Below are 25,129 nucleotides of genomic sequence, written 5' to 3'. Positions count from 1 at the left end.
GCATTGGCAGGCGGATTCTTAACCACTGCGCCACCTGGGAAGCCCCTACTTTGATTTCAAGATGGCACCATTTGACTTGTCAGCTACAGCAGACTAGCTCCTAAACTACTCATGGCTACTGGTGGAAATCTACACATCTAAGAGAAGTCAGAGTATTACAGAGTCATGGTTTTCAAGTGGGGTACCAGCTGCCTGTATATCTCTAGTCAGCTTCCTGCCCCCAAACCCCTCAGATTTTATTCTCAATGTCCTGCTCTTCTAAGTCTTCCTTCTCTACAGCTCTTCTCTAGGTCTCAAAAGATGACCTTCCGGGCTTCCCTGGTGGCGCAGTCGTTGAGAGTCCACCTGCCGATGCAGGGGACACAGGTTCGTGCCCCAGTCCGGGAAGATCCCACACGCCACGGAGTGGCTGGGCCCGTGAGCCATGGCCGCTGAGCCTGCGCGTCCGGAGCCTGTGCTCCACAACGGGAGAGGCCGCAACAGTGAGAGGCCCGCGTACCACAAAAAAAAAAAAAAAAAAAAAGACCTTCCTTCTCCAGCACACCCATATCTAGTCAGTCATCAAATCTTGGATGGCCTCTCCAAGTCATCTTTCCTCTTCTCTTCCCCCATAACACTGCCTGGCTCAGAATCCCATCACTTCTCTGCTATATATATGCAATGGCCTCCCTATTAAGCACGAAGCTTTTGATTTGCCTCTCTGATCATCCTCTTATCCTGCTTCCAGAGTCATCTTTTTATGTCTCACAATGTCACACTTCTTAAAATTGTACCATGGTTCTCCGGATTTCGGGTCAAGTTCAGATCCTCTCTTTAGCACACCTGCTGGCCTCTCTAACCCAGATCTTGCACAATGCACATCCTCCCCAGAACACACACACACACACACACACACACACACACACACACACACACACGCCTCCCGCGCCCATCCCCGCCTCCACTGGCATGTTCATTGTGGTTATACTGAACAAGTTCTCTGTCCTGTTGCTTCACGCGCTTTCTGTTGCCGTCTGCAATACCCTCCCCCATGTAGCTACCTTCTCCTTGAACCACCTCAGAACCTAGGGCCAGAATTAGATTTTCCAGGAACCCTTCCCAGACCCCTCTGATTAGGGCCTCCTGTGATTAACTCGGCCTCTCTGCACAGGACACAAGCAGTGTGCTGTGATTTCATCTTGCCTATCTCTCCCGCAGTCTGTGTCACAACCATCTTTTTATCCTCCTTGCCAAGTATGGAGCCTGTCACACAGCAGGCCTCAGGAAGTGCTTGCTGAAAGAACTAATGTTAGAAGTAGCACCACAGGGCCTTGCGAGCCCCTGGAACAAAACAGCAAAGAAGACATTTCTGAGGCTTCTATATCAGGGAGTAGAGAGCCTTCGTGGTTTGCCATGGGCAGGGAGGACCATCTTTGAGCTGTAACGATGAGACAAAAGCTGCTTGGCCAGCCCCGCTTCTTAGCTTACAGTGCAACTGGCGTGCACGACACGGAAAGCCGAAGCCAGAAAAACGACACTTCCCGTCATGCCTCAGGGCACCGCTGCGGGTTTCCCCTCTGCGTCACCGCCTCTTCCCCACGGAAGTGAAAGGAGCACCTCCGGGTTCGGCAATAACCTGGAGCCGGCGGCCTTACCTCGGCCCTGTAGGGCCTTGTTCCGAAGCTCCGCCTTCTCTCCGCTCTTTCTAGAAACCCAGCTTTGCTCTTGGCGGTGCCGGACAGGTATTTCCTGGCCGCTGCGGGTACCCGTGGGACAGTCCGTTGCACTGAAGCGGCGAGTCCTTTGCTCTGAGGAGGCTCGGAAGCTCCCGCCGGGAGCAGGAAAGCCAGTTCCCGGAGTCGCGGACCCGGCGCTGACCTTCCTTCGCTCTTTTCCCTTTCCGATTGCAGCGTCCCAGACGCGTGTGTGAGACCCCCATGGCGGATACGGCCCCGAACGGCCCCCGAGGGGCGGGCGCAGTGGTAAGTGACCGGGCAGGGCCGTGTGGCTTGATTTGCAAGTTAGGAAGGAGCAGGAAGTGTTGGAAGTCGGGTCCGAGGCGTTGCAGAGGCTCCTTGCTTTGAGGACTGGGATTACTGGTGCGGGTGGGGGTGGGGAGAGGGCCGATCGTGAGCGAAGACGTTAGAGGGAGCTACAGGTTTCTGTTTCTGAAGCGACACCAGGCCGGCCTGGAGCAGGTGGTGCTCACCTGCATGCCCACCTGTATGCTGCGGAAATTGAGCCTTCTTGCTTCTTCCCACCCCTCGGTCCCTGTCCTGTGTCCTAAGGTTGAAGATGCCACCTGAGGTCGAGGCGTGACACACGCCTTGTTCCGCACACGCGTGTTGGCCCAGAACCGTTGTGCCCGTTTTTAAGCAGAAAGAGGGGAGCGGTCGTTCTCTTTTCCTTTCGTCGTTTTACGAAGAGAAATGTTACTATGCTTTTGTAACTTTTTTATTTTTAAGTTGCAGGCCTGCTGCTTACTAGTTTCTTGTACCAGAAGCATAATTGTTCTCTGATTTTAAACACTAAGTATGTGAACTGAGCCGAGTGACTTTTTTCTTTTCAGACATTTGCAACGTCTGTTTATATGCACACTTTTTCTTTTTTTCTTCCCTTAATTTTGCTGAACCATTTGAGAGTTGCTTACATCATGATCATTAACCCATAAGTACTTCAGTATTCTTCTACGTGACCACAGTGCAGTTATCACAGCAATTTTTGCAGTTAAATTTGGGAAATTTAACGTTGATACGTGTTATCAACCTAATACACAATTTATATTCAGATTTCCTCAGTTGTCATTTAAAGCTTCTTCCTCCTTATCCAGACTCAATCAGGAAGTGTGCATTGTGTTTCCTGGCCTTTGGTCCCTTTTAGTCTGGAACAGTTTCCTTGTCCTCCTCCCATTTTTGTCTTTCGAGAGTTGAGACCTGTTGTTTTGCAGAACGCTTCTCAAATTGGAGTTGTCTGATTCCCACCCCCCCTCCCCCTACAGATGACTAGGTTCAGGTTAAACATTTTGGTAGGAATATTAAATAAGTGATATTCCGTTCTTCTCAGGGCATTATATATATCAGGAAACATTTTATGTTGATTTATCTCATCATTGGAGATAAGTTTGATCGTTTGGTTAAGGTGGTGTCCACCAGAGTTTCTGTTGTAAAGATAACTTGTTTCCCTTTATAAATAAAAAGTGTTCTATGTCATGATACTGTAAGATTGTGTGAATAATTTTTCACCTCAATAGTTTTTTCACCCAAAGATGCATTATATTTTTTGCCTGAATTATTTGTAACATGGTCAGTCAGTTCACTCTTAAAATGTAAACCAATACGCTTTTTTAAACCTTTTTTAAATTGTGTAGTAAAATGCACATGCATAAAAGTGTACAAGATGAAATGCACAGTTTAGTGATTTATCACCAAATGAACACCGTAAACAAATAGGTTTTAAAGAAAATGTTCTAAAATTAAATTTCAAACTATCACGTAGAATCTGAATATTTGTAGAGAAACTGAGCATTGTAAGCTGGATTCATCCTTCCACTTGACTACTGGTGATCATTTAAATTTAGAAGAGTAACAGTAGTAGGATTGGGTAGAATAAAGTGGAGGCATATACCTGAAATTACCTGCATACTGTTTGAAAGCATGCAATAAAATTAAATAAAAAGCATCCTTGAATTTTAAAAGATACTTGCATTTTTCCCCAAAACTTTTTTTATATCTTCTTTCAAATGATAAATAAGTTAGATTGCTCTGAGCAGTGTTTAAGACTCCAGGTTAAGACCAATTAGTGAGATTTGAAATCCTTTTCATGGAAACACTGTTTATAAAACATTAAATAGAATACAAAATACCAAAATTTATCACACATAGTAAAGATAAATATTGTTTTTGTGAGATTTTTGTTTATTTTATATACTCACATATGTTTGTATTGGGTCTTGATGTAAAAATTGTTTGTGTAGGTTCTATCAAAAAATGTAAAAGCCACTTTAGAATTTGAATACACAATATAGTTTGAATGAGAAAACTGATTTTAAGTTATTGCATTCGTGATGATGGACACATCTGTTGGCAAAATGAAGCAAAAGAAAAGATAGAATGAGGAAAAAATGGAGAAGAAAGTGATATATGGAAGTTTAATCCAGGGCCGCAGAAACCAGGCTAAGACTTGTCAGGGAGCTTCAAGAGGATGAAGAAAGTCATAAAATCGGAGGTGAGAATAATGGCACAATGTCACGTGCCATTAACACCTGACAGCCATATTTTGAGCCCCTACAGTATGCCAGGCTTTTGTGTGTACGTTGGCAAATCATCCAGAGGCTAAGTGACTATTACCATGGTTTTACATTTCTCCTTTGTAAGGCTGATATAGTCCAAATTGGCTTTGTGTGATGCCTTTTTACTCAGACCTGAGACTTGCCTGTTTGAATTTGAGATTTTTTCCTAAGAATAAGCATTATGGTTCTCTTGAGAGCAATTAATTCTTATTTAATGTTCTTTTAAAGTAGGTGAAGCCAGTATTACAAGTGTTGAAGGAATACAGACAATTGTAGTTAAATTTTTCTTGCCTAATTAGTCTTTTTTTTTTAATGTCAACTGGTATTTTTCTATTTAAGTACTTCCTATCCTTTCCATATCAAAACTATAAGGAGGGGACTTCCCTGGTGGCGCAGTGGTTCAGAATCTGCCTGCCAGCGCAGGGGACACAGGTTCGAGCTCTGGCGCTGGAAGATCCCACATGCCGCGGAGCAACTAAGCCTGTGCGCCACAACTACTGAGCCTGCGCTCTAGAGCCCACGAGTCACAACTACTGAGCCCACGTGCCACAACTACTGAAGCCTGTGCACCTAGAGCCCATGCTTCACAGCAGCGAAGCCACCACAAACAGACAAACTTATAAAAAAAAAAACGATAGGGAGTTTGGCTTTGTTACTGAGCATATACATGAAACAGTTGCCCTAAGAGTTTACACTTAATGATCTTAAAAAAAAATTGCTACAGGGGCATTGAGACATTTTGAATAGGAATAAAACTACATAATATTCATCCTTAAAAACATAATTTGCAAGCTTAATTTACTACAGTATTTTTCTTTTTACATTCAGCAATTCTTGATGGCCAATAAACTGGACACGGCAATGTGGCTTTCTCGCTTGTTCACAGTTTACTGCTCTGCTTTGTTTGTTCTGCCTCTTCTTGGGTATGTATTATACATGTTTCTGCCTTTGGTATTCACTTGTTCACTTTTTCTGGAATACCTTTTAGGTGTCATACTTGTTAAACTGCAAGGGGTTCAGGGACAACTAAGACACAGGTCTCATCCTTAAGGCACTAATATTCTAGTAATACCAACTGGAGGTATATTTTATATCATGTGCTTTGTGAAAAGTAACATCACATTGAAAATTGAGAGAAAATGGATGTGGGGATGAGATAAGTTCATGGTTTTTTGCATTTTTGATTGTTAAAAGGAAGAATGACTGCTTTATAAAATTCAGTGGGGTATTGTACATCAACTATGCTTCAAAAGAAATAAATAAAAATTCAGTTGGGTATATATATAAAGTGATGCTTCTAAAAAGGTATAGTAGGGTCAAGCAATTTTTTTTTCTATTGAGAAGTAATAAATTTAGGTATTGTGCAATTATGATGCAATTCACAAAGGAGGAAGAGACACAGTAGTTGTTTACATCTCATGATAACCTCTCCCCTGGTAATTTGCAGGTTGCATGAAGCAGCAAGCTTTTACCAACGTGCTTTGCTGGCAAATGCTCTGACTAGTGCTCTGAGACTGCACCAAAGATTACCACACTTCCAGTTAAGCAGAGCATTCCTGGCCCAGGCTTTGTTAGAGGACAGCTGCCACTACCTGTTGTATTCACTCATCTTTGTCAATTCCTACCCTGTTACAAGTATCCTTTTGTACCTTTTTGACAGTGAAATTGCCTACTGAGTATAGGAGATCTCTTCTTATTATTTTTTGCTACAGGAAGGATTCAGCAATGAGGGTGTTCCGTGAAGCCTGGGTTGGTTGGTTTGTTGGCGCTTCATTTGAATGAAGATACATTAAGTGTAAGAATTTCTGACTCTGAAATGTGAAGTCCAAATTTTGAAGAGCTGATTGGGAATTTTAAACTTTGTATCTTTGATCTTGCCTCTTGTAAGCCTCTTTATTAGCAATGGGTATTTAAAAATTCAGATTCAAAGCACAAGCCTATGGAGGACTTATTTTAATATATGTTTCTTTCATTTAATTCACACATTCTTTGGGAAAATGCCCAGATGCCTTGCCTTAAGAAAAGAGAAGTCATCAGCTCTTTCTTTCAACTCCCAGTGAGCTAGAAACAAATGGAAATTAATCAAGAAATAACTTACTTAAGCTGAGAATGGGATAATTAATAAGATAAATAGAAATTAGTATTTACTATGGATAGAGTAGAATATAAGGACACATGGATACTCTCTGGAGCCAATGAGAATTAAATAACTCATTTGGAATTTGTATGTTTATACATTTCAAAAATATGTTGTGGGATAAAAGTAGGTATTCTTAAAAAGGAGGGGAAGGGATTCTGCAGTTTGGTATGTTTGGGAAGCAATAGGTTAAACATTGTTAAATAGATTTCTTTACTGTAGGACCTTTGATATGGTAGTGTGCATTGTGAGACCTAAGAGTTATCAGTGTTCCCTAAACTTAATCATTTTAATAGGTTGTCCACCCCCCCACCCCTGCCCCCCTATGAATCATCCCTCAGAGGAGTATTCTGTACTTTCAAAAGTACTGTTCTTAAGTGTTCTTGAATAATTATGATACAATTGTACATAATGGAAAGCACTATAAAATATATCTCTAACACTAAATACTGCCTATTTAGATAATATTTTCTATGTTCATGAAGTATCAAATTTTAAATAGATTGTTTATAAGTTTTAAGGAAAAGAGAATAGGAGGAAAGTGACATTTTTTTGAACACCTATTTTGCCAGTATATACAGACTTGACATACTTAATCCTTGCAACACTCTGAAAAAAATTATGGTGAGCATTATATTATTGATAAGGCTAGTGAGACTCAAAGAGTTTAAAGTAACTTGCCTGGCATCACATTGGCAAGTGAGTAATGTAGGTAAAACTCACTAGGTAATTGTTGTACTACAACTGTAAATGATAAGCACGTTTGTTTGGCATATCATCGTGTTGACCTGCTTTTGTCAGCCACATTCATTGAGGTCCTTTATAATCACCAATATTAAAATTCTTGCTTTTCTGAGATATAATGGGAAATTATATAGAGGTTCATATTTCTGCCCTTACTAGCTTAAAATTTCTTTGAAAAGAAAAACAAATGATAGAAGCTGTGTTTTCTAGATAATTAATGTAGAGCAAATTGAATACATCAATACTGACCTCTGGGACAGTTTTATTGAGTGAATCCTGAGACGGTGCCAAATGACTCATGACAGTGAAGACAACCTCTCTGCCTTGTCTATGCAATTAGTTATTTGCTAGGCCATCTCTAGGGAATGTTGGAGATTAAGGATTTAATGTTCTTTGAATTCTTACAGGGAGGGGAGCGGGGAGTATGCAGTGGGAATAACAAACTATTAATTGGCAAGAAATACTAATCTGATTGCTAAAGTAGTTGGGTATTATGTTTATAAAGGTGATCCCAAAGTCATGTTGTGATCTTTGCTCTTAGAAAGATGTTGTATTGTCCTTTTTCTATTGTACACTCTTCACCCCTTGTGTTTTCTAAATAGTTTAAATGTAACAATGAATGCTAAGGTTATGAATCTCTTATCAAGGATTTGTGAACTATAGAATGTTAGAGATGTAAGACTCATTAGAAATCCCTAGGTTTGATCGCTGCAAATTCATATGACAGAAGATGGAACTTGGCCTAGGGAAATGAAGTTAGTGTCAGAGCCAAGAGTGAAACCCAGATATCTTGACTCTGAATTAAGGATTCTGTTAAAAGTGTAAAACTCTGTGTGTGTGTGTGTGTGTGTGTCTGTGTGTGTGTGTGTGTGTCTGTGTGTGTATGATCTCTACTCAGGAGATTGGCATTTTACTTAAATTTTATGAATGGCACAGGAGAATTAGTGAGGATATTAATTGGAGAACATTTATATTAGAGAGTTAGGATTTTTATAATACTTGGCTATAGGTCATTGTTTACTAGCCACCTGGAACTTAGGAACCTTTGGGTCTTAAATGATGAGTTGTGGTTATAATGAATTTGATACTCAGGTTATGCTGTAGTGGTCATTTCCCTCACACCAAGCTTTCAGTTGGTGTAGAAAAATATAATGGTTTATTTCTTAGAAATTGCTACTATTTTTAGGACAAGTATTTTTGCCCTTCATAATTAACTGTCTATATCATTTCATGGAAATAACTTGGCCAAGTGGGGTTTTTTTGTTATCAACCTAGCAGAAATTGGTGTAAAGTCTTTTGAGCAATTTCCATTTTTCAGAAAGCTGAATGAAAATTGTATATTTTATGTATGACATAAAGCCAAACAGTGAAACTCAAATATAAGGATTCTTTGCTCACATCTGTAATTAAACTGATGAGACGCAATTGACTATATACAAAACCAAATATACACTGTCTTTTTTATTTGTACAAATTGAGAACACATTAACTGTAAAAGCTTGATTGGAACAGTATCTCAAAATAATGGGGTCCTTGTAGGAAAGAAAGAATTAAACATCTTTAGTTGAGGAAAATTTGAGAACTACTCTTTAAACCACTTACTCTATACTCTTTCCTAAGCAACTGAGTTGATGAAAGCAGTACAAAAGACTATTTTGGTATTTGAAGGCTAAGTTATTCTGTCCAGGATGACCATTGTAGGGTTAAAAGCTGTATTACTTAACGCTTTGAGATGGCCTAGATTTCAACTTAATTTAGCCAATGTTCGCAATATTTTATCCAATAGGAATAGGTGAAAAAGCTTTTTTCACTATTTTCTTCATAAAAAGAACTATGAGGTTTAAAAAATGCAAGTTGACTTTCTTCTTTACAGATTAAAAAAACCTTCATTTTATAAAGTGTATCAGTAGACCAAAAGCCATCACTGAACTCATTTTAGCAGATGCCATTTTAGATCTGTATATTTGAACATAATACATAGCCTGTTTTGCAAAGTGCTTGATGAATTTTTAATGTTTTCCTTAATTATTTTCTTCAGTGAGTATTTTCCCAGTCTTGCTATTTTCTTTACTTCATGCTGCCACATACACGAAAAAGGTCCTTGATGTAAGTAAAATTGTGCTGGCTTTGTTTTTTGTTTTTGACTCCTGGATTTACAGATAGTTAACACAAATTTGAGTTTTAAGACATTTGGGCATTTGTCACAAAAAGGTCCTGTATTCCGTACAAACTTGCTCTAAATTCGTGATTTGAAAGTTTTGGTATTTTTTACTGTTTAAGTTTCGATAAAATAGTACATTTTGTAGATAAGGGGTTGTATTCAAGTTTACCCCCCAGTTCCTGGAGTAATTTCTGAAGTTTGAAATAGATCTTTTTATTTAAAAAAAAATCATATATTTTTGATTTGATAAGTTGTCAGAGATCTCTTGTTCTGTCAGTAATTTTAACATACCGTGTGTGTAGAGTGTACCAAATTTCTTTTACACTGACGTTCAGTACTGCTACTTTCCTAGAATTTTTTTCTTATTACTGGGTTGGATCATTAAGCCTAATAACTGCAGTGTGCCAGGCAGATTGACTGCATGTGCACTGAAATTTGAATTAAAATATCCAGAATTGTGCCTTGTGTTGGCCGCCTTATTTATCCCTATAGCTCTTGGATCACAGCAGTAATTGGACTCTGTAATTTCTACCTTTAATCAACTAAGGAGTCACAGATACTTTAACTGTATTTCTGGGTAGCCAGGTTTTGTTATGGTTGGAGAGAAATAACCACCACTTTTCTTGAAATAAGGAAGATAAAGTGTCTATGAATGAAAAGGACTTTTATTGAAGTTGTTTCTCTATTTAACTCTACAAATATAGAAAATACAATAAAGCAGGAAAATACGTTAACTGTTGTCCCTAAATAATTTGTACATTTTTATATCATCATTTTCAAATAATTGTCTTTTGGTTGTATTGTGTATTGGATATGCAATTTATCTAAAGAAAGAAAATAATTGAGTGATCGAAAATTCTTTTGTTATTTCTAATGTTTGTTTTCTTATGTTTTAGGCAAAGGGTTCAAATAGTTTACCTCTGCTGAGATCTCTCTTGGATAAATTAAGCACTAATCAACAGAATATTCTGAAATTCATTGCTTGTAATGAAATATTCTTGATGCCTGCTACAGTTTTTATGCTTTTTAGGTAAGAATAAAAATATACTTATTTTAGGAGGCTGGTGTCTAAGTGAACATAATAAATGTATCAACTCAAATTTTATCCTGCTTACATGTGTTGAAGTACATACTGAGATTCAGAGCTTAAGATGGATTTTAGCAATCATCTTTTCAGATGATAGTAGAGAACCTGAGAGGATAGTAAACTCCTGTAGTTTACTATGATAAACCTAGGCATTTGTCTTCTTTATTATTCCTTGTGATTTATCATTTAACATTTTGAAAATTAATTTCAGAATAACTACTTTTGAAAGAATCTTAGGAAGGCTAGTTTAGTCCATTCTAACATTATTGAGATGATTTTTCCCATACTAGAGAAAAATCTGAAAAATTAAGGTCTGGTATTATTAGTTGCTTACTACCACCTCCATATTTTGTTCGTATGTTAATTATAGAAGGAATGCATGAATAAAGAAAGCCTTCCTTTTTTTTTTTTTTTTTGTGGTACACGGGCCTCTCACTGTTGTGGCCTCTCCCGTTGCGGAGCACAGGCTCCGGACACGCAGGCTCAGAGGCCATGGCTCACGGGCCCAGCCGCTCCGCGGCATGTGGGATCCTCCCGGACCGGGGCACGAACCCGTGTCCCCTGCATCGGCAGGCAGACTCTCAACCACTGCACCACCAGGGAAGCCCTTTTGGGTTTTTTTTAATAAATTTATTTTATTTTTGGCTGCATTGGGTCTTCGTTGCTGTGCGCAGGCTTCCTCTAGTTGAGGCGAGCGGGGGCTACTCTTTGTTGTGGTGTGCTGGCTTCTCATTGCGGTGGCTTCTTTTGTTGCAGAGCACGGGCTCTAGGTGTGCAGGCTTCAGTAGTTGCAGCATGTGGGCTCAGTAGTTGTGGCACACAGGCTTAGTTGCTCCGTGGCATGTGGGATTTTCCTGGATCAGGGCTCAAACCCATGTCCCCTGCATTGGCAGGTGGATTCTTAAGCACTGCGCCACCTGGGAAGTCCCTTTGTTTAGTTTTTATTTTATATCAAAGGCATCAGTTGTCTGCATCTTGCTTTTTTCGTTCATACAGTATGTTTTCATGACCTATTTATATGACATTCATATTTCTGGTTTGTTTCACTTAATGGCTGTATAGTGTTCCATCATATTATTATGCTATATTTTATTACCCATTCCCCTGTTGATGGCCATTTGTTTCCAGATTTTTACTTTTCCAAATGTTGATGCAGTAAACATTTTTTTTACCTGTCTGCTTATACTTTTGTGCGAGTCTGTACTTTTGCTGAGTCTAAGCTAGGTGCATTTTATATTTAATAGACCATACCAAATTGTCCTCTAATAGGTCTGTATTACCTGTTTTCCATAATCTCATTAATTGGTAACAAACTTGTTTTTGTCTATGAAATATTTCATTTTAATGTTCATTGCCTTGGTTAACTAGTTAGGTTTTTATATACCTGACAGTTAACTCCTTTCTTTAGCAGTCTTTCTTTAAGCTGGTAATAGAGTTTTCTAGATTTCCTCATAAATGCATCTGTACCATTCTTATAAATAACATCTTTCTCTGAAAACTCCAGGATCACCACATGTTGCTTAAGTTGTGGGGTTCAAAACTAGATAATATAATCTAAATAGGGTCCTGGAATGATACAATGGGAAGACTTCTTATTGGGTGTTTGGGAGCTGGATTCTAGTTGATTTGACCACTAACTTAGCCTTCTGGGCCTTGATTTTCTACACTTAAAAAATTAGTAGTAGTTGAAATAAGTAATTGCCAAAACTCCTTCTAGTTGTAACGTACCATGAATGTTGGGTATAGAATTTGATGCAACTGTATTTGTCGATTATTCCACTCTGAAATTTTCACCCTAGAAGTTAGTTCATCTCTTTTTTGTGATCCTGATCATACACTTAAACATTTTAATTGGTAAAAGGAACCTTTTGCCCTCTTACTTTCTTGCTCATTTTTCTTTTTCTTGGGTCATCTGGTCTTGAGTCACATGAGGTTCTGTGATTTGTTTCATGTACCTGGGTGAAAGTTAAAATGTAGCTACCAAAACTAACTCTTTATGTGGAGGTAATTGGTGACTATATCTGAAACCGCCACATTCTGGTTAATAAACAAAATAATTTGTTCTCCTTTTAGGTAAGCTTAAGAGAATTATAATGAAATGCTGAGATGCCAGGCACACTTAAACAAAAACCTCATTTTTGGGACTTCCCTGGTGGTGCAGTGGTTAAGACTCTGCCTGCCAATGCAGGGGACACAGGTTTGATCCCTGGTGTGGGAAGATCCCACGGGCCGCGGAGCAGCTAAGCCCGTGCACCACAGCTACTGAGCCTGCACTCTAGAGCCCGTGAGCCACAACTTAAAAGCCCACACACCACAACGAAGAGTAGCCCCGCTCGCTGCAACTAGAGAAAGCCTGTGCACAGCAGTGAAGACCCAACACAGCCCTCCCCCACAAAAAAAAAAGCCTCATTTTTGGAACTGCAGTGAATTTTTTGTTGGAGCACCAAGTTTTGACTATACTGGTATATTAAGTCAATTGTGCTACTTAATCTTTTATTTAAACACTTATTATGTACAAGTTGATTTTAATTTTTAAGATTGTAAAGGAAATGAGAATTTACCAAAAATATTTAAATAGGGGAATCACTTTGTTATTCTAAAAAATTAAAATTAAGTAATAAAGTTTTATTCTATCCCTAATAAGAAAAGCTATTCATGTTTCAAGTGTGTCACTTGACTACAACGCAAACTGTAAAATTAAAAACAATTTTAAGTCATTATTCCTTAAATGCTACCTTTCATGATAGAAACACAGTCTGATATTAGAAGGCTTTATTAAGTTAAACTTGTAGCAGTAATGCATAAAGCTCTGTATTTAAAAGTGAACATTCTATGAGTTTTCTTATACATGTAGTGTATGAGTTTATCTTACATATACACACACACATGTGCAAAGACAAGTAAAAGGATGATCGTTGTAGTTTTATTCATTAGTAGAGAGCTTGTTACATAATAGTACATGCATAAGATGGAATATTTGAAGCTGTGAAAAGAATGAGGTAATTTATGTGTTGTGATAGGGGATGATCTCCAAGATATAATAAGTTTAAAAGTGGTTGAGAACTGTGTAGGGTATTCCCCATTTATATTTTGGGGTGTGTGTGTTTAAAGACATGTATATTTCTTTCTGCCTCAGTTTCTTCATCTTTAAAATCAGAATGATAATACCACTTCCCTCCTAGAGTTAAATGGATTCAGTGCATTACAAAATGAGCACTGTGTGTTAGTCATTATGTACACTTGTTTATGTAAATTTCTGGAAGGATGCTATGACTTTGAGGAAGGAACTAACTTGGCTGATGGAAAATTTGTTTTTCATTGAATATTCTTTTCTACTTAACGTTTTCTGTAATATGTGAATTTCTCAATTTAAAGAGTTAAAGTTTTATATGATTTATTGGGGAAGGTGGATATTACATTTAGTTATAAGTTTGTAATCATGTAAATTTTTTATTATGACAGTAATATCACATAGTTTAGGGAAAAAAAGGCTAAAAAAGGGAATTCCCTGGCGGTCCAGTGGTTGGGACTCCACGCTTCCACTGCAGGGGCCCAGGTTTGATCCCTGTTTGGGGAACTAAGATCCCGCAAGCCTCATGGTGCGGCCAAAAATAAAAAAGGGGTGGGGGGTGAGGGGTGGGACTAAAAAAAATTAACCTAAAAAACAAACCATATTTAGCATCTTAGTGCATTTATTCCCCAAAAAAGTTTTAAAATATAGTTGTAGTAATATGTATAGCTTTATATTCTGCTTTCTTCAGAGTTACTGTGTAGTTTTCATAGTCAAGATTTTAAGTAGTTGCATACCAGGTCCATCAAACATACGATTTACTTAGCCCTGCTACCTAACTATCCATGTTAGTTTGTTGCTGCATTTTATCTGTAGTTATTTTAGTGAATATCTTAAGATAGTTTTTCCTAGGAAAGTATTCCAGACTTAGAATTTCATAAACATATATATGACTGTTGAGGTATTGTCATTGTTTTTTAAATGAAGAAAAATAGTGTAGGCTATGTAAATTTACTAGTGACCCTGTGTGCTTTTATTAGTTTTCTTATTTGCTTATATAAAATAAATTACTTTTCGTTTTAAATATCTTATAAAGTTTTAAAACTTTATTATCAGTTATTAGTGGTAATTGTTGAAGCATTTATTTAGTATTTGCTGGTTTATTTAAAAGCTTTTAAAAATTTAAAAAAGTAATACCTACATAAATACATGAATAACTTGGATTTAGATATGATAGATAATACTGTGACCATTTGATGAATGAAGACACACACATTCTCCAATTAAATTGCCTTTAAATTTTGAGAGTGTACATATGAATTGATGATGTGTATTTATTGCCCTTGTATTTGTTTATTTCAGTGGTCAAGGAAGTTTGCTCCAGCCTTTTATATACTATAGATTCCTTACTCTTCGATACTCCTCTCGAAGAAATCCATATTGTCGGTAAGCTGGTGACTAGTTTAAACCAGTTTTATTTATTAAGAGTATTGTGAAATACAGTATTTGTAACTTTAAGAGTTGTTTAACTTTTATATTAGAATTTAGAAGCAAGCAGTGTTTTTGTGAATTTAAGTTTTGGCCTTAGAACTACCTAGGATTGATGAGGAGGTGGTTGTACTTCTTTTCAGACACTAAGACTAGACTTTTCTTGACCACTTCTAAAACAGTGCTAAAGCTTAAGGAGTTTTAAAATGTGTAGGACATAAGTCCCACTCTCAAGGCACTTTCCTAGTTGAAGAAACAAAAAACACATGTCAAATAATAAGAAAGGAAGCAGTAGTTTAGGATATGGTATTCACGTGTCAATCTATGATGAATTGTCATGTTTATTCTACTATATCGGTACTATAGTCCACAACAGGGGAGAGATCATTGAGCCAGAAGAGAGAAGAGCCCAGGAAAGTTTCACAAAATAGAGATTTTAATTTGTTCTAGAAGGATTAAAGCCTTTGAATAGACAGAATAAGGAAAAGCATTTTAGGTAGGAAAACAGAACAAGTTCAGAGGCAAGAAGATAAAAGCAGAGTTTAAGGGGCATTGAGTAGACCTATTTGACTATAAGGGAAATTCTGAATGGTGAGTGCTTGGAGCAAAGATTTAAAAGGTATATTGGAGTCATATCATAAAACTTCTTGAGTTTCAGGGTAAGAAGTTTGGAACTTACTTTTTGGATGTATAGGAATGATAGTTTTGACATGATCATAATAGTTTTCTGATAGCCTGTGCAGAATTGTTTGGAGTGGAAAAATGAAACAGAGAAATACTTTAGTAAATTATCATAATATTGAGGAACGGAGGCTTAAATTAATGTACAATAAATTGTGCCTTCTGATCTCAAAAATTAGAAGAAAACAAAAATGAATAGCTTTTCTTTTTTTAAAAATATATTTATTTATTTATTTTGGTGGGCTTTTCATCATGGTGGCTTCTCTTGCAGAGCACGGACTCTAGGCGCGTGGGCTCAATAGTTGTGGCTCACAGGCTCTAGAGCGCGTGCTCAGTAGTTGTGGCACACGGGCTTAGTTGCTCTGCGGCATGTGGGATCTTCCCGGACCAGGGCTCAAATCCATGTCCCCTGCATTGGCAGGCGGATTCTTTAACCACTGTGCCACCAGGGAAGTCCCTGAATAGCTGTTTTTAATAGCTTCTTAAATATGTTACTCAGATACTAATGTTAACATAGTTTTTGTTTTCACGTTTAAAATAAATTCATCATGTAGTAGAATTCAGCCAGAAATCCAGTGAGTGTGTTAGCATGATCTCTATTATATTTTCACAAGCAAAGTAAAAACTGAATTTGAATGCTGGTCCATCATTTGCCAGGTCCATCATTACGACTTCAGGCGAATTACTTAAATTTTAATTTCTTCACTGACAGAGAGAAAAACCTCCTTCTGGAGGTGAAATGAAGTAGTGTTTTTAAAAGTGCTTAGATTCTATTAGGTTCTTAATAGTTTATTTTCCTTTTTTTATGCTTCTTATTCTCCTTTGAAGGGGTTTTTATGTTCTCACAAACAATGTCTTTTTCACAGTACTTCCTAAAATAGAGCTTATTTTCTTTAGACATAGGTTCTTAATGAGTTCCTAGTCAAAAATAAACCTTTAATTTTACTTGATTCCATGAGTTTTTCCCTTTTTCTTTCTGGTTCTTGTATTCATTTTAGACATCATATTCTGGTTCCCTACACTGGCATCCAGTTTTCATCAGTAGATTTGTTTTTCTCTGCTTCTTTATATCCTCTTCTTCTCTACTCCTGTTTTCTCCACATATCCTTAAATCATATCATTACCTATAAAAATGTAGAAGTATTCAGTGGAATAGAAAAGAAAGGATAGCAGTGCTATAAGATAACCCAAATATGTGCTAATAAACATCTCGCATTAGTACACATTTTAATCAAAACAGTGGAAAGGTAACGAAAAATATTTGGGCTTATAAATATTGATAAGCAGGCTATAAAACTACATTTTCTACACTATACTTTTTTTTTGTTAAGGGTTATGAGACAGTCTATATAGCCAGTTTGTACCATGTTCACTTATCACGATATTTATTCTCAAGTTAGCCGTATGAGTCCTTTGTTCATGTCTAGTGTAGATTGTGCAGAGCTGTGCTAATAGAACAGCCACTAGCCACATTGACCATTTAAATTTAAATTAATTAAAATTCATAAAATTTAAAACTCAGTTCCTGAGTCAACACTAACCATATTGTTAAGTGCTCAGAAGCCATGCGTGGCTGATGGCCGCTGCATTGGACAAACAGACATTTTCATCACCACTGAAAGTGCTGTTGTTTATGCCAGGGATAGAACCATGAATACGAGAACGAGGCATGCCTCATCGGTAACCTGAAGGGGTTTAACTAGAGTGTTTTCAGGATGCCCTCTAACTTGATTCATTAGCCTCATTTATTCTGAAGACAGTGATTGTGTGTTGATGATAACAAGTTTAGTGTGGGATTGAAATACCTGCGTTCTAGGGACTTAGAGCTGAGTGAATTACATAGCTACATAAGTCAGTATGATGATGAAGGTGCTGTGAAGGCACACAGTGCAGAGGGAGACAGATGAGAATTCACGGAGGAGGTGGTAATAGAAGGCCAAGCCTTTTGAAGTCTGAGTTCTGGCATGTGGGTGCCTGAATGCGCTTGGCATGCCAGTAGTTGTCACTTGAGTTGAGGAGGTATATAGGGAAGTAGTGAAGATCTGTGCCCAGAAAGGGAGACAGGAACTAGATCATGTGGAAGGGTTTGGACTTTATTCTAAGGTAGGAAGAGCATTTGAAGTTTGTAATGTGGAGGGGTTGAGAACACGATAAGGTCTGATTTAGAAATACTATTCCAGAAGATGGATTTCAGGCTCACCAAAAGGACAAAAAGACCAATTTGGAAACTGTTAGAGAAGTCCAGAGCCTGAACTAATTCAGTGGTAAAAAAGGGATAAATTTGAAAGCTATTTAGGAGGGTTGGAACTTGGGGCTTAGGGAAGAAGAATAATATAAAGAAGACCTCCAGGTTTCTGGCCTGGGAACCTTGGAGAGTCATGAGTAATGCGGCTGTCACAAAGGTAGGAGATACAAGAAGAAGGTCAGGTTTTTAGATAAATGTGCATCTTTCCAAATTTCCTTCCTGTTTTTATGTGAGAGTGTATTACATCCTTTTAAAAAACAGATTATTGCCTTCTCCTAACCATAAAAATAACACAGAGCATACAAAAAGGTAGAAGTTGTGTCTTTATGTAGGATGAGTCAGCACATAAAAATATGAACAGCCAAAATTATCCTTGATGATTCTTTAAAGCACTTATAAATTACAGTACAGTATACATGATTTTGTGTCTACTAACCTGTACAATATGTGTGATGTGTGTGTGATTACAGTATGTAATAAAGAGTACTTCGTAGGCAAGTGACACAGTTAAGGCAAAGTCGTGATCCACAGGCAGCGTAACATGGGCATCATGGCAGAGAGTGGTAGGAGATGAAGCAGGAAAATTCAACTGAGACAAGATTGCAAAAGGCACGGGATGTTGAGGAGGTGGGATTTAGTCTGAAGGCAAACAAGAGCTTATTTGATCAATGGAATGATCCAGTTGGGAGGTAACATTTATTGAGCATCTTCCGTATTGTCTCATTTAAACTTCACTGTGACTCCAATAAGTACGTAGCCCCATTTTTCAGATGAGGAAAGCTCTAAGAGGCAGTATGTTCTTTTAAGGAAATAGTAGGTGGGATTGCTCATATTATATAATTTTCACTTTCTTGGTCTCTTTTTTAGAACTAGTTGAATTTGCCTAAGTCAAATATGAAAATTATGTGACTCAACTGTAAAGAAGATACAGATCATCCCTAATCTCAGCCCTCAGAGAGAGCCATTTATTAAATGCTTTTGTTAAATGATTTTTTTCCCCAAAAAAGGAAACAGGTGATTTGGGGAATTTTATTTTGTATGCTCCCTACAGTGCATCCTGGTTACTTTTACTTCATATTCTTTAATGGCTGTTGGAAAGTCCTTCATTAGCATTTGCTCTTGCATTACGTTGCTTTTTCATTGGGTTCCTGAAAGAAAACTGTTTTATGTTGCAGGACCTTGTTTAATGAACTGAGGATTGTTGTTGAACATCTAATAATGAAACCTGCTTGCCCACTGTTTGTGAGAAGACTTTGTCTCCAGAGCATTGCCTTTATAAGCAGACTGGCACCAACAGTTGCATAGTTTAACATCCAGCTAAGTTATATATAATATAAATAAGCATTGTTAGCTGCTGGTACTTCTGCTATGGATGGTTAATTCCAGGTGTAAAACTGACCTCAATGCAATTTACATAATTTACATAAATGCATCTCGAAAGAAAAATGATCATTTTCCTGGCATGTTAAATCAAGCCTTTTAAACACTTTCTGAGAAACTTTATTGTAATGTATTGTTAATAGTTAGGGAAGTTTGAATCTTGTGATAAATGTATCAAAAATTCTTTAGATGCTGCTGTGCCTTTATCATGAAGTACATTTATTTCTCTGGTAAAAATAGCTCTAAAATTTGTTTTCATCTAATTGGTAACCTGAATTTATATCTGGCATGAGTTCATTATAGTAACATTAACATGTAAATTCAGTATATTTTGAGACAGTATTCTTTTGCCATTCAGTAATTTTGGTTGATGATTTGAACAAAAACACTTCCCACTGTATTTAATTTCAAATTGCTTTTAAATTGATTTTGTGCTGCTTTGTTAGGACAGATTTATTTTAGATGTACCATTATAATAGGAATTCTATATGTATCTTATACTATGACCTTCCAAAATTTTATTTTCATAATTACTTCTGTGGCTTTGAATATTTTTTTTTTTAAAAGGCCCAACTGAAAGCTTGTTAACCAATTGGGTAAATATTTGTGGTCACCTAAGCGTTTTACATCAGAGAGCAATACAGTAGTCGGACAGTTTTCCTTTCACAGACCCATTGAGTAACATTTCTCAAATAGGAAATCCTTCTTTTAGAAATGTGGATACATAGGTTTTAGTATTACTGTAGTTTATACAATTACTTAGATCAGATTCTTGACTGTGAGTTTTCTCGGTTTCTTAGGCTTGATTTTCATAGACAGTTGCAGCAATTCAGATGCCTTTTGAAAGGAATGTAACTGAAGATTGAGCGCATGATTAAACTTTGTATCTGTTCTGAAATAATAATGAAGATTATACATACTTACCCATCAAATCTGACTTAAAAGGTTAAATAGAAAGGTTTATAGGAAAGGTTATTGCCTGGGAATGGAGCCAGGGGAGGAGTTGTGGGGGAAATAGTACACGTTTTGGTGGTGTAACGCACAGCTGTATTTGGGGGGGTTGGATGTATTATGCAACTGTGATTTGAGTTGTATAATATGTTAAATGTGTTCGTTGAGCTTCCATTAACTCCTTTTTAAAATTCATTCTGATCTTTATTGTTGCATGATTGGACATGTTTAAAACCTTGCAAAATGTAAATACAGAGTAATGTAACGGTTTTTTGTGACCAGTTTTCTTCTATGTGCATGTAACTCGGATTTCTCCAGTATACTCTGACTTATCAGTAACATCAGTTTTCTTTTTCAACTTTTTGATCTATAGAAATGTGATACCTACTTGATAGCTCAACTGTCACCAGCTATTTTTGTAATTTTGTAATATTTATCTACTAAGTTAGAGAAGCCTCGTAGTATACAGTTGATTGTAGGGGTGGGGCAGTCTCACTATCACTATGTATCACTATCTGATGGTTTTAAAAACTAAACTTTCTAGAGCAATAAAGTAATTATAAGGTTAAGTAAACAATATATTATTGATTTCTAATGACGTTTTTAAAAATTTGAATTGTATCAAGAAATTTTGGCAGCTGAAGGCATACTTTTAAGTTACTAGGTGTTTTTGTTTGCTTTTACAATTTTTTTTAATCTTGAGATAATTTTAGATTTGTAGAAGAGTTGTAAAAAATAGTAAAGAGAGTTCCTATATACCCTTTACTCAGCTTCTCCTTGTGTTAACAGCTTCCATAACTATACAACATTTATTAAAACTAAGAAATTAACCCTGGAGCAATGCTATTAACTATTAAGGTACAGAACTTATTCACATTTCACCAGTTTTTCCATTTATTAATTTTCTTTTTGTGTGCTCTGTTTCTACCATGATGTTTCTTTGAATGATCTATAAGTATGCCTCTGTTTTTGGTTTTTCCTCTTTATGTTGAAAATTACTATTGGTCAAAAGGATTTTCCTAAAGGAAATAATTCATGTTTAACAAAAAGAATATAACATTAATACTATTACAATTTAAAACCCTCTGTGCTTCAAAAGTCAATGCTTTTATCACATAATGGAGTTATATTTCTGATATGCTCATGTTCTTTAAAGGAAGGCTTGATTTATAAACAAAATACTACTAAACTCATGAAAAAATAAATCTTACAATTTGAGCATTACTAGATGTTTAGTTAGCATGAACATGTAGTTAGGAATTTTGCAGTATGAATACATACAACTAGCTAATTTGACATCTGAAATTATAGGGTAACTTGCATATCTATCAAATTAAAATTAAGGAAATAGAGTATATAGAATGAATGTACTAGGAGAAGTTATAGCTGCATAGCTGAATTTATTTTTACTTACAGGTTTAAAAAAAAGTTGATTTAACATCCAGAATATCTAATTCTTTAGGAAGTGGTATAATGCTGCTGTTCTTCTAGTACTTTTAGATATTAAACCTTCTTGGACAGGTGGAACAAAATCTACTTTATTTCTAACAAAGATTCTATATTCCATTTGTATACTTGATTCCTCATGAATTTTAACTAACATCAGTCTAAAGAGAAATTTCATAAATAACAATTAATATTTAAATTATCTTGGCGTAAAATTCACGAAGGTAGATGCTCCTAGAAGAAGTAAGCAAGAAAAAAAGCTAACCTTTTTTTTTCCCCCGGAACGCCAGCCCCTCACTGCTGCGGCCTCTCCCGTTGCGGAGCACAGGCTCCGGACGTGCAGGCCCGGCGGCCACGGCTCACTGGGCCCAGCCGCTCTGCGGCATGTGGGATCCTCCTGGACCGGGGCACGAACCCACATCCCCTGCATGGGCAGGCGGCCTCTGAACCACTGCATCACCAGGGAAGCCCAAAAGCTAACCTTTTTTAAAAAAGAAAATGAATTTAGTTATTTAGGAACCTCCCTTACGGGGAAAATCAAGGCATGCTTAACATTAAACCAGAAGTTGTGAAGGATTTATGGTCTGTTGTATAACTAAGAATTGTAAAGCTATCAAAATACTTCTTTTCCTCCTAAAAATCAGGATCAAAAATCAGTTTAGGTTTGTGAGTTTAGGACATGAATATTATTCATCCGAAAAAGGAAAATAAGTGTGTATATAATGCTACGAGCAGAACTGAGAGTTTTTGTTCTTTTTAAGTTTGAGATAAGAATAAGATAAGAATAAAATTAATTTTGAGGGATTGTGGTAAAGATCCTTATCTAATGCTAAGGAATCTGTTTTAATTAATATAGTTCTGAAGCTCCCATCCACCCATCTACCCAAATCCCCTTTTGATCTGCTACCCTCAGTGCTGTCACCCATATTGAGACTGATTTTTATTCTGTAATGAAAACCTCAAGGGAGAAAGTAACCACAGTTATGTTTATGAGCAGTAGGTGGCACTCTTTCCTCAAGTAGTCCTCAGCTGTTTTACGGGCCATGTTGGAAGGTTAAATGCCACTAAATCCTGAGTCAGCATACAACTAAGGACCTGAATTCCATGACTCTTTAATATGTAATTATTCAATATTCAGTAAATATTTAGTAAGCATTTATTATGAGTACATTTTAAAAATATTGAAATGTTCAAAAGCTGGAAGAAGTACACTGTTAATATCTGCTTCCTAGGTAAATAGTAGAATAGGCCACAATTATTGGTGTTATTCAGATCATGGTCTCTCTGCGTTTTTTTGTTTTCATAAGTGCCTAAATTACCTAAACACATCAATTATAAAATTGTTCTTTCTCCTTCATTTCAGGTATGTAGAAAAATGGTACTTAAAATTTGTTCATGGTCATTTTGTAGGTGTACAAGGTGTAACTAGTTCCATCTCTTAAAATTTAGACTTTTCACAATAATACAAAAGCATATTGAAATTTTTGGATATTAGGAAGGGTACCTAGATTTGTAAATTCAGTTTGAGTTACAGAGACAACTGTTGATAGTTTCACTTATCATCTCGTTGGAATTTCTCTAGAGTTAAGAGAATTCTACATAGGTTATATGATAGTGTAGCTCAACAGATAATATACCAAAGGCATATACGTTTTATAAATCCAGGAGTTATTTCCAGAGATTGTTGTAATGGGCAGGCCTGTTATAATATTCTGGGTGGAAAGTTGTGACTGGATCTGATACTAAGGATAAGAAAGGAGCTGCTAAAAGTTTGGGAGGTTTCCTGGTAGTAATTACTCTATGACATGTTTATCTTCAGAGGTGGTATTTGGGAGGGTTCTTAGAAAGGAACACATCCCTGTGTGAGGGATTAACTATAGAGTAGTCTCTCTCCTGTTGTGCAGCACAAATAGGAAAACTGACCTGCACTGAATTTGAGTTGATGTGACAAGAGATAAAGTACAGTATTTTTTTAGTCTAAAACAGATTCTTTTTCTTAGAAAATGATAGAGAAAAGTTATTATTGGGTATCTTTGCTGGAACCTAAAAATTAGCTCACATTCCAGAGGAAGGAAAGGCCCAAGAATCATTTCACTTTTTCCATCATAGTTTTCCCGAGCTACTTTTTTGATATGCTCAGTACTTTTAAACTAACCATTTTTTTTTCTTGGTTCATGAGAGTTTAGTTCCAACCTAGACTATTTTCTTTTGTAACTTTAAAATAAGACAAATGCTTTTGATATGAATTTTTGCTTGCGTATGTATCTGTAAGTTGAGACCAAATGGGCAAAGTCTTGGGCAGATAACATTTGTGATATGTATATATTGAAACAAATGTAAAAGGGTCACAAGGATTAGAAAGAGAGTCATAAAAAACTGCTTGATATATAAATGCATTACTTCTGGTGCTCTATATAATGGGATATATTGAACTAAAAAATCTGTATACACAGTATGTCAGCATTTCTTAGTAACTTCTTTTGAATCCATTTTTAATATCTAATATTATACAGGTTGGGGAGTTACATACTCTTCAGGCCAATACTATCCAGACTGTATAAATTTATAAAATAAATTGAAAAATTCATCATTCCCCTGTATTCAAGATCAAAGCACATAAATGCTAATGTAGGGCTCAGAGGGGACATAATATTGCTCCTGAATATTTGAGAAAATGTGAACTCCTTTCAAGAAAATCTAATAAACATAATAATCCTAGCCTGCTGACACTAAGGAAAAAGGACCTCATTCACTCTTTCTTTTATGCAGTGATTTACTGGTCCCTACTGATTCTCAAATTGAATCACCATACTAAATTATCTGTGCTGGTACCTGTGAAAGTAAGCCCTGGGATCCATATTTGTTTTGTGTTCTGCTTAAATCAGCAAGAATGATAAATTTGATGGTGTGAAATTGGAAGTGTCAAGGGCTTTCTTTGGTGATTGAGCAAAATAATGTCTCCACTTGTAATTTATTGTGACCCTTTTTCACTGTATTTGCTTTGTATATCTAATATTTATTTCAATACAAATTAAATTGTTGTTCCCTCATCTGTATTGTTATATCTAAGATTTTATTGATGTAAAAATCAAATTGCGTAATAAAAAAAATTTTCTCTGGATTTAAGCTGATTTGAAAATGTTATGTTGCAAAAAAACATTTAGCATTTAGCTTTCCATTGCTCTTCCTTGCCTTATTGTTAGAATAAGGTGAATTTGAACTTCTTTTTTTGTCTTCAGCTCATCGCAAACAATAGAACTGGTGTAATTTTGTGATCTAGTATGAAACTGGAAAAAAAAATGTGGGCTAAGGTGAAACTGGAAAGAAAAGAAAAATTGTAGTGCATCTCTCGGCTGTTCACTTGCTTGCTCTCCTGTACTTCTTTGTCTAGTGAAATTTACAGCCTAGTGGCTGAATTATTTGTAACCCTAAAATGATTCACAATACACAGTATATTCAGAGTCATAAATCAACACAGGATAACATAGAGGAATATATTTCCCTTCCAGATGTTTAGAGTTGGCAGATATTT

General features: G+C 36.6%; 1 protein-coding gene across 6 annotated transcripts in view; it reads left to right on the top strand.

The window, feature by feature from the left end:
- The first annotated feature begins 1,613 nt into the window (after nt 1-1,613).
- The window catches only part of TMEM33 (transmembrane protein 33), a 35,918-nt gene continuing 12,402 nt past the window's right edge, over nt 1,614-25,129 (top strand). For 4 of the 6 annotated variants that reach the window (XR_009540345.1, XM_060148272.1, XM_060148270.1 and 1 more), the window contains exons 1-7: nt 1,614-1,773; nt 1,890-1,961; nt 5,096-5,190; nt 5,715-5,902; nt 9,187-9,254; nt 10,206-10,339; nt 14,769-14,852. Coding sequence is in view for 5 of the 6 variants with exons in the window: in XM_060148272.1 (XP_060004255.1) it covers nt 1,917-1,961; nt 5,096-5,190; nt 5,715-5,902; nt 9,187-9,254; nt 10,206-10,339; nt 14,769-14,852 (614 nt within the window). In the remaining variant the exon portion in view is untranslated. Of the gene's footprint in view, nt 1,774-1,889; nt 1,962-5,095; nt 5,191-5,714; nt 5,903-9,186; nt 9,255-10,205; nt 10,340-14,768; nt 14,853-18,995; nt 24,719-25,129 lie in introns of those variants that run through there. The other 2 variants (XM_060148268.1, XM_060148269.1) reach the window with 2 other exon arrangements.

This window comes from Lagenorhynchus albirostris, chromosome 4 (genome assembly GCF_949774975.1).
Source record: "Lagenorhynchus albirostris chromosome 4, mLagAlb1.1, whole genome shotgun sequence".
Classification (NCBI taxonomy): domain Eukaryota; kingdom Metazoa; phylum Chordata; class Mammalia; order Artiodactyla; family Delphinidae; genus Lagenorhynchus; species Lagenorhynchus albirostris.
Note: the sequence above shows the minus strand (reverse complement) of the source record. Positions and strands in the feature narration are given on the sequence as shown.